The sequence below is a fragment of the Lipotes vexillifer genome, unplaced genomic scaffold (genome assembly GCF_000442215.2).
Source record: "Lipotes vexillifer unplaced genomic scaffold, Lipotes_vexillifer_v1.1 scaffold261, whole genome shotgun sequence".
Taxonomy (NCBI): domain Eukaryota; kingdom Metazoa; phylum Chordata; class Mammalia; order Artiodactyla; family Lipotidae; genus Lipotes; species Lipotes vexillifer.
In genome coordinates this window covers 416,832-427,163 of record NW_006778216.1, presented here as the reverse complement: position 1 = coordinate 427,163, position 10,332 = coordinate 416,832, and the positions used below count along the sequence as shown (strand labels likewise).

The 10,332-nt window shown below is 44.3% G+C and overlaps 1 protein-coding gene across 1 annotated transcript; it reads right to left on the bottom strand.

Annotated features, from left to right (window-relative positions):
* Positions 1-2,503: 2,503 nt before the first annotated feature.
* Positions 2,504-6,803, bottom strand: VHL (von Hippel-Lindau tumor suppressor). Its single transcript, XM_007472386.1, is given in 3 exon segments — positions 2,504-2,700; positions 4,004-4,126; positions 6,464-6,803. Coding segments are annotated over 3 exon segments (660 nt in total).
* Between the last annotated feature and the right edge of the window lie 3,529 nt (positions 6,804-10,332).

Sequence of the window (10,332 nt, the reverse complement as noted above, 5' to 3'; positions counted from 1 at the left end):
GGTTGGTTCTATTTTCATGAAAAAAAACAAAAACAAACCACCTGTGTTCCAAATGTGAATGCTTTTTTTCTTAATACTTTTCTGTAGAGCTTAAATTTTTTACAGTGATATTTCATTTTTACAAGAAAAATAAAGCTAAAAGAAACAAAGTTTTAAACAAAATCCAGTGCTGGAAAGAGAAGGAACTGAGAATGAAAGCAGGTTTCTTGCCTTTGTCCATCCACCTCACCCCCCCCACCCCGCCCCCCTTAAGCCTTTAAGCAAACATGGCCTTCACACCTCTCCAAGAGAGAAGAGCCTGGCAAATGACACCACCACACCTTACCTATTTCCTTTACTTAGCACCATTTAATGTATCCAAAAAAGCTTTTTTTATCTCAAAATAGATAAGATCACAGTCTCTTAAAAGTAATACATTTAATACATTCTTAAGATTTCAAATGAGTACATACATGCTATAGGTTTTCAATCTTCCTTGGACAACACAAAAAACACAGTACTCAAATTGCAAGTTTTGACAGGAACATGAAATCTCATTTTGACACAAAGACAGGTTTAAAAAATAATAAAACCAACACTGAACTCATCGAGCACCAGCAGGCTTCCTTAAATCTCCCATCCTGGGCTTCCCTGGTGGCGCAGTGGTTGGGAGTCTGCCTGCCGATGCAGGGCACACGGGTTCGTGCCGCGGTCCGTGCGGCGGCGCGGCTGTGCCCGTGGGCCATGGCCGCTGAGCCTGCGCTTCCGGAGCCTGTTGCTCCGCGGCGGGAGGGGCCACAGCGGTGAGAGGCCTGTGTACCGCAAAAAAAAAAAAAAAAATCTCCCATCCTATCCCACTTTCGAAATCATATGGCTTCCTTCTGTACCAGCGTTTCTTCTTCCCTACCCAACAATTCGACAAAAAAGTTAGATAAAAAATTATAGGTGTGTCACCGAATGAGTACCACAACAGGCTAAAGAAAAAAAAAAAAGCCAACTTACTTGCTGAATGTTGAAAGAGGAGAATAAGATTAGGTGGGAAAACTGTACAGCATTTGATTCATTCGCTTCACTCTGATATCAGAGCATAGGAACTGTGCTCAAAGGAACTAAAAAAGATGCCAAGAAATATCCCAACATTATTTATAAAAGGAAGGCTGCACTCATGTCTATGAAGAGCTTATAATACCATGGAAAAATATTTAAGTTATAAAGTTAAATGAGAAAGTAGAATACAAAACTTTATATTCAGTATGATCTCAACTACATAAAACCAAGCCAAAAAAAGGCTAAAAGTTCCAAATGTTAAGTTAGTGGTTGTATTTAAGTAGTGTACCTAATTGGATCTTTTCTCTTCCTTTACTTTTCTGTCTCTTCCAACACTTTCTCTACTGGGGAGTTTTTTGGTTTTTTTAACGATTAGCTACCAAAAAAGGAGGCCTGATAGAAGTATTGAATTTAAGTCCAGCCTATCGGGAAGGATCTGTACATGTATAAAATTAGAAAACATTCCAGGCTACCCTCTGAATCCGGTGTGTTAGCAGTAACTTCCGAGAGGCTGGAGGGCTTTGCCCTCTCCTCCAGCCAGGTGCAAAGTGCCACCAGATCCTGCCTGATGAAAAACTGCTGAATCGAACAAAAATGTCATGGATTTACAAAAAGGAACAGAAGTACCCACATTTGGCAAAAACCCATTTATAGTACAGGAGTAGCTCTTTAATACTATGATTAAACAAGGGGATGGCTATTTTCTCCTATCTTCTGTGCACGCAGCAAGTTTCAAAAAAGCTATCATCAATAAGAACTGTAGAAAGCTAATCCTGGCTTAGAAACAGAAGTAAAACAGCTCTGTGACAACAGTGGGCAGAGAAAAGCCACAACTTAGAAAATTATAAAAACTGCTTTCTATAAAACTGATGCCCTTTAAAACATTTGTTTACTGTATATACTTTAAGGTCCCCACTACCACCCGCCCTCAAAAAACAGGGTGAAAACCTCTAACACTTTCTACCGAAGTAGCCGCTGGTTTGTTCATTCAACAAACACTGAGGGAAGGCTCATAACGTGCGAGGCACTGGAGTCCCAAAGAGCAGACCGCTATGCCCCTGCCCCAAGGACATCTTGGTCTCTCAGTGCGGGACGCGGGGACATCACCAACCACAATACAGGAATGAAAAGCAGACGTCACTGCCTTCCTACAACTCAAGGATAAGCTACAATTCTCACTGAATTACTTACACAAAAGTCCTTACACAGAAACTTTCCTGACCCACTAGGAGGCAAAAATGCAACTACTTTCCCTTCATAAATACTTCTAGAAGGGACAGGCATTAAATTACATTTTGTGATATTTGTCCTTAAACACCACAGTGCCCAGTACTGAGGTCAGTTAACTTTCTTTTAAGCAATGGAGCTTTCTGAGTCCAAGAATGAGACACTTTGAAGCCGAGAAAAAGTGACCAGTCCTAGGTCTAGATCAAGACTTGTCAGGACTGTCAAAAGCCGAGACCCAGGAGTGTAAATTTCAATTAAAATCTTCAGTCTCCTCTGCCATCCGCTGATTTTCAATATGCTCCTGGGTCAACCGCTCCAGGTCCTTCCACACATTTGGGTGGTCTTCCAAATCTTCGTAGAGGGATCTCGCGATGTCCAGTCTCCTGTAATCCTCAGGCTTGACTAGGCTTCGCACAACCTGGAGGCACCGCTCTTTCAGGGTGTACACTGTAAGGGCAGAAAACCGACTCTCAGCAGCAGACTCAGGCCTGAGGACAAGGGCTGAGTGAGAGGCTTTGCCAACCGTGGCAATTACATTTGCAACAGCTGGACCTCGCTTTGGACAAAAAAAGTGAGTACATGGGTTGTGGCAGAGTGTAATGTGATGGCCGCAACAGACATCTCACAGTATTCATGACCCTGTGTAGGAACTTTCCCCGAGAGTGGGCTGAGCCTGGGGATGTGCTTTAACTAACTGAATGTGGGCACAGTGACGCTGTGGCAATTCTGGGTCTCAGCCTTAAGAAGCCCCGGCAACGTTCGCTTTTACACTCTCAGGAGCCCTGACCTACCCATCAGGAGAGACCATACAAAGAGGGCCAGGCCCTGAGATGACCCGAGAGAGAGGCCCAGGCCCCAGCCAACCTGTCAGCAGAAGGCAGTGATCACCAGTGAGCAGAATAACCACCAAGCTGAGGTCTGCCCCGGCTGCAGAATTATAAACAAAATGGTTGTTGTTAGGTTGGGGGTAGCTGTCACACAGCAATAGATAACCAAAGAAGTGTATAACTGGATTTTGGGGGAACTCAAATCCTATTTTAAACTTACTGGGGAACTTACTCTTTAAAGGTCTCCTTTAAGGCAAAATTTCCTACATTTAACTTACCAGTGCTCACTTCTGTATACCCACTGCCTTAAAGCAGGATCTAAATACACATACTAGTTTGAACCCTACATACACATACTCATTTGAAGCTGCAGGTATTTGGGTTTTTTTAACCCAACAGATCATCAGTTTCTAAGGGTTCAACCTAATAAAATCACTTGAGTTTTAAACAAGTGGTAAGCTGTGAAGCTAATGTTCAATTTGGTGATTCTTCTTAAAACCCCTGATTGACACAGTGACCTTGACTGGGTTAAACTACACCAAAAGATACAACACTAGAAGTCAGTAAAAAAGCCATGATATCTCATTCTCTACACCTTTTTTTCTCCTGAGACTCCAGGGCATAATTCTGCTCCACAGCCAGCGAAACAAAACGCATTCATAATTCTACAATCAAGTATTTTAATGTAGCCCACCCTTGACCAGCCCAAAGAGCTTCTGAGATACCACGACATCTTTGTCCAACATACAGCATACAAGTAAATTACTTCCACTTTATTCATGGTGGAGAACAGGACACAGAAAGGTTGGATACCTTGCTCAGCATCAGGCAAAAATCACTAATGACTGGGCTCCTTCAAGTGGCCTATCCTCTACTTAGTACAACAGCCTATCTTTTTAAAAAGAAAGATGGAACATCATTACCTGGTAGTGTGATGTTTGCAAAAATAGGCTGTCCATCAACATTGAGAGACGGCACAAACAGCTCAGTCTGGTTAACTAGGAGCCCATCAGATGTCCCAGCATCTCGGAACAGCCAAAGATCACCTGTTCAGACAAGCAAAGGTTAAGGAGCCACACACCTATTTCCTTCATCTCCTCACTCTGACACTGAAAATATCTGCCTCTCATTCTGCTTAAATACCATACAAAGCCATTCCAATAATGTTATTTTATTTAGTCCTCACAAAAGATCCAGGTAAAGATGAGAAAAAAAGGTCTGAAAATGCCAAGTGACTTGCTCAAGGCAACAGGGACAGTAAGGAGAAGGGCAAGTATTCCAGCGAGGCTCCAAAACCCAGGCCCTTTCTGCTATCTTGGTGCAAAAGCAAAGTATGGGAACTGCAAATCACACCAAAGGCTGCAAACTAAAAGGAGAGAAAAGGTCACCAACTCCTCAGAACTGTGCTTCTCAAAAGCAAGAAGATACAAAAACATCACGTTGAAAGAAAAAAGCCAGACAGAAAAGGGTACTTTCTGTAGAAAGAGATAAAATTAGTCAATGGTGTGAAAAATCAGAAGAGTGAAAGGGGTAGGAGAGAACTTTCTGGGGTGATGAAAATATTCTAATCTGTAACTTGATCTAGGTGTTGTCAAAACCCATCAAACCCTAAGACATTTGTATTTTACTCTATGTAAATTATACCTGAATTTAAGAAATAAACACATCTTATGCAAAAAAAAAAAAAAAAAAAAAAAAGAGAGAGAGAGAGAGAGAGGGGCACTTGGAAGGAGACAAAATTCCAGGGCTAAGATTCTGTTTAAGGAGGGAGGAGGCTGCCTCAGAATAAAAAACAGCATGTGTTCCTGGGGCATAAATTTACTTGAAGATTTGGTGGGAAAATTTAAGAAATGTAAAGTAGGAAGTAATATTTTTTTTCTTGTAGTAACATATACATAACATAAAATTGACTATTAACCATTTTTAAGTGTACAGTTTAGTATCGATAACATTAAGTACATTCACGTGGTAATTTTTTATTTTTTTTATTTTTTTGGCGGTACGCAGGGCTCTCACTGCTGTGGCCTCTCCCGTTGCGGAGCACAGGCTCCGGGCGCGCAGGCCCAGAGGCCATGACTCACGGGCCCAGCCGCTCCGCGGCATGTGGGATCTTCCCGGACCGGGGCACGAACCCGCACCCCCTGCATCGGCAGGCGGACTCTCAACCACCGCGCCACCAGGGAAGCCCGGTAATTTTTTTTTTTTAATGTTTATATTAAATCAGGCACAGATAAATTTTGGAGAATACAAAATTCACACAATTTCCTAGATAAAATAGGAGACTACAGAAATGTTAATGCCTGGAAGAACTGCGTTGTTCCTCATTTAATATTAGCAGAACTTCGGTGTAAAAGTTTGAAGAGCATTATTGAGTATGCGACCCTCAAGGAAAAAAGATCCATTAGGATCCTCCGAGGAAGAGAGTGAAAATTTAGCAAGCATTAACTTCTCTTCTTGAAAACCAAGGGAAGATTACTGCCACCTTATGCAGTTAAGGCCTAGACAGCCTCAACCTGGGTTATTACAACAGTTTCCTAACTGCTACCAGTACTCTTCCCTCTCCAAACCACTTTGCAACCTGGGTAAGCTTTTCAGTATTAAATCAGGCAATGTCATTTCCCTGCTTAAAAACTTTCAATGGCCCCCATTTCCCTAGGGGTAAGATCACCTTTCAGACTTCCTCTCCCACCATTCCATACCCTCTCCCCTTTCCCAGGCTCCAGGTGCTAGCCCATGCTGTTCACTCTGCCTACAACTCTCCACTCCGGTCTTGGCTTAGTAAGATCCCATTCATCATGCAGGATTCCCTTTATTCTCTGCGAAGTTCCAACTCAAAGCACACACCCCTCCCTTTCACTGAGCAGGTGCCCTTGCTGTGCTCCGTTCCTATGGCAGCAATTATGACACTGGCTTGTTCTTAACTACTTATGCATTTCTCTCGTCTCCCCCACTTGACCGCGATCTCCATGAAAGCAGGGGCCCTACGCGGACGTGGCCCACTGGGCACATCGGAGAATGTGGGATTCTCCCATTCACGGACTGAACAAATGGGCGTGAGGGATGGAATACACGTGGGGTCGATCATCAAATGCAAATTATGCACTCTTAAAAGAAGAATGCTCTGTCACTAGCTGCGTCTACTTGGATCTGTCACAACCTCTCTGGGGCGTCAGTTTCTCGAGCGTAAAATGGGGATAATAATGACAACAGCACCTGCCTCCCCGGACGGGGCGGGAATTCGGTAAGATCGAGCCACCGTTATCGTTGTTATCAGACCCAGAGCGCTGGGCAGCGCGCTGGGCACAGCTCAGCACCGGGCTAGGTGAGGCCAGGACAAGGGGGCGGCGCGGCCAGGCGCGACTGGGCGACCGCGACCCGCCTACCTCGGTAGCTATGGATGCGGCGGCCCGTGCCTGGGGGGAGCGTCGGGTACGGCTGCGGCTCGCCGTCGAAGTTGAGCCACATGGGCAGCACCACGCGCGGGCTGCGGTTGCAGAAGATGACCTGGGACGGCTCGCGAGTGTTCACTGAGCGCAGCATCGGCCGCGGCCGCCCAGCCTCCATCTCCTGCTGGGAGCCGGGCTCCTCCGTGTGGGACTATGCCGAAGCACACTGCTCCGCGACCGCCTCCTCCGCGTCCACCTCCTCCGCGTCCACCTCCTCCGCGTCCACCTCCTCCGCGCCGGTCTCTGCCTCTTCCGCGTTCCCCGCCCTCCCGGGCATTACCTCCCGGAGCCAGAACTACCCGGGCCTAGCCGCCTCGGGATTCTTGGGCCGCGCGGGACGGGGCGGGGCGGGGCGTGCGTGCGCGTCCCCGGCAGGCGTGCGTGCAGTTTTCGCGCGCTCTCGGCGGGGGGGATGGAATACAGCCTGGAAGATGGCCGGCTTGAGGCCGTGCGCATGCGCAGGTGGATCCCCTGAGGATTGAGGGTCCCGCTCTCACGGAAGCGGGCGGTGGCGATAGGCCGTCCTGTGCCAGGATTTCCCCTGTAAAATGGATTCTCATACCTCTCGTACGTTTCTTACACAGAGTTTCTTTCATTGTCTTAAGACCTTCATGGGTTTTTGCCATATTCTCCCCACCTTCTGCACTATTATTTATTTACTAATTTTCTCATTGATCAAGTTTGTTTTGTCTCCATTTTGGGTCACAAAATTTGAGTTTTGTACAGAAAAGTAGGATAAGGTGAAATTTTCCCAGTCCCCCCAGCCACCTAGAGAGAGTGCCTGGAAGCAACAGGTATCATGTTTTTTTGTCCTTCCTTTCAAAATTATTCTATGCATACGCAAGCAATTAAACACATTTGAGAAGAAATTTTATATCACTATCATCAATGGAAATTCTTTATCATTTGCCATAGAAGAATACAGTGGAACTAAGTTAAACAAAACAAGTTACTAAACTTCGTTCTCTGTAAAGGCTCTGAGCCTGCGTGTGTTCTGTTGGTTCAAAAGTCAGCCAAGTGTTAAATGTTAGATACCGAGTGTTCGTTGTCAAACCAACTTCCTTCCCCCTGGACATAATCAGAAAGATTTCCTTTAGGAAACTGAAGAGAGAATAAACTTTCACAATTCAGTCTGTGTGCCCTCTGAAATTCATACCCACCTGGGTTCTCATTCCAGGTTTAGCTTCAGATATGAGATGTCTCTGAGCCTTTAATTGCTCATCTTTGAAACTGGCATTTTTAAGAAGTACCTATGTCATAGGAGTGTGGATTAAGTGGAAAAGTGTTCAGTGCCTAGCACATAGCAAGCACTCTGCAAATAGCAGCAGTTACTATTTATAAAGATGAGTTAAAAACACTGTCTCTACCCTCAAAATGCTACTGGGCTACTGGGAAAGCACAGGACATGTAGAGCGTTTTTGTTTTTTTTTTATTGTGGTTGATGTAGGACATGTAGTTTTATTATTGGTTATACCAGTAAAAGAGCAAGTGGAAGGTGACTAGCTGATCTGAAAAGAATCAGGTAAATCTTCATTAACCCCAGGAGGGGTTAACGTCTGAGATGAACTTTGAATAAAGCCTGAGTTCTCCCTTCCCAACTCCCATCATACAAATATCTAGCCTGGGTGTCAGATCAGGAATCATGCCCATCGGGAGACTAGGCAGCAGGCACTGATTCTCCTATCCAGTTTGCTTCTCATTGACTAAACGCACTGCCTCCAAGCCCAGGACTCCTCAGTCCTACCGCTTACTGAAAACTCACCTGGTGGCCCAGGCCAATAAGGAACACATGCCTGTGCCCACAGACCAGCACTATGGCCCTAACATTTAAAATAAATAGCAGGGAGAAGAGAGCAAATAGGCTTTTCTGTTTTTGTTTTTGGCTGCACTCCTAGACAGCTGTTCTCAGTCAAATCCACAAGTAAAGGGGTTTAGGTTTATGATTTTCACGCATCTGAGCAACCTCTTTTTCAGTTTCTTTGGTTGCCTGACATGAAAGCAAACTCTTCTCCACAAACTACATTGAAGAATGGCAACACCATTAAAAATAGGGAAAACTTACTGAGGAAAATGAAATAAAAGGGGGAAAGAGCTATCAAATTATATGCATAGTGTGATGACATTTATGTAAAATGGGTCATTATTTCCTCAGCCAACCCCATTTTCTAGAATATAGTTTTATTACCTTTATAATGAAAACAACTAAATCAATCCTTCCCCAGCTTTTATTGAGATATAATAGACCTAAATCAATTCTTAAGAGCCATGAAGAGGAAAAAATAACCAGACCTACTATGTGCAAAGCGCTATGGTAAAAATTTGAGAAACGAGATGTTTATTTATGAAAGATTAAAACTACAAAGTTTAAACACTCATTTCTTCCTTCATTCTGAGAATATCTGAGGGCCTACTAGGTGCCAGGTGCTGTGCTAAGTGTTGAGAATACTGCAGATAAGTCACGCCTTCACAGCACTTCAATGAGTGTCCCATAATCATCACACAAATAAAAACAAAGTTGCAGTTACCACTAGTGCAACAAAGGAGAGACACATGGTGCTAGGTAAACCTGAAGAAAGATGGTACATGAGTCCCTGTAATTAAATTTCAGTGACCTGAAATAGACTCTACTTGGAGAAGCTCAGAAATAGAGTTCAGAGGGTTTCATTTTAGCCAAAGATGAACTTCAAGGAGAAAGAATAAATCTATCAAATGCAAGGCACTCTACTAAGCATTCCACATTCATGAAAGCCATGTCATTATCTCCACTTTACAGCTAAGGAAACTGAAGGGGTTATAAGGGTATAAAGGGGGTGGTCAGAGGAGAGTGCTGGATTAGAGGGGCTCATCATCTGGTGCCTTTCAGAAAATGATGGTATGAGTGAATCTAAGGAGTCTGACAAATCTACAAAGGAACTAACACCCTGAACCTAGGAAATTCTCCTCTGGGCTGTCCTTGACAGCACATTATACAAAGAGATGGCACATCCTAATGGCCTCCAGCAGGATCAAGTGACCAGCAGTGACACAGACCGCCAGGTTTCTCGAACATTAATGTGGAAATATTTGTGGAGGGAAACCTGAGAAAGACAGGACTTTCTGTTAATCGAATCCCAATGGCTCAGAGCCATCATAATTCTCAGGATTCATGCAAACATACCCTTACTCCCAGGATAGTGAGGTGAAACATACCAGTTTAATATGACAGAAATGTCTACATCCCTAAAATGAAAGCAGTTGTGGAGATAAATGCAGGCCTTAACAGTGACATTGTATCACTGCAAATGTCTACAAAGATCACTTAAGAGGAAGAAAAACATATTTAGGGTGCTCTAAGTAAAAGTAAAGCTACAGGCTGTATTGTTCTTAGAGTACATTTTCCACTATTGAAAACCAAACAAGTAGAGAGAAAAAGAAGAAAATGTACCCAAGTATTTTAAAACAACTGGTGATTTTTTTTTTCCCTTCTACTTTGCTGCCTCTTCAAAATTTTCTTTTAGGGGACTTCCCTGGTGGCGCAGTGGTTAAGAATCCACCTGCCAATGCAGGCGACAGGGGTTCCATCCCTGGTCTGGGAAGATCCCACATGCCGCGGAGCAACTAAGCCTGTAAACTACAACTACTGAGCCTGCGCTCTAGAGCCCGCGAGCCACAACTACTGAAGCCCACGTGCCACAACTACTGAAGCCCATGTGCCTAGAGCCCATACTCCGCAACAAGACACCACAATGAGAAGCACATGCACCACAACAAAGAGTAGCCCATGCTCGCCACTAGAGAAAGCCCATGTGCAGTAACGAAGACGCAAT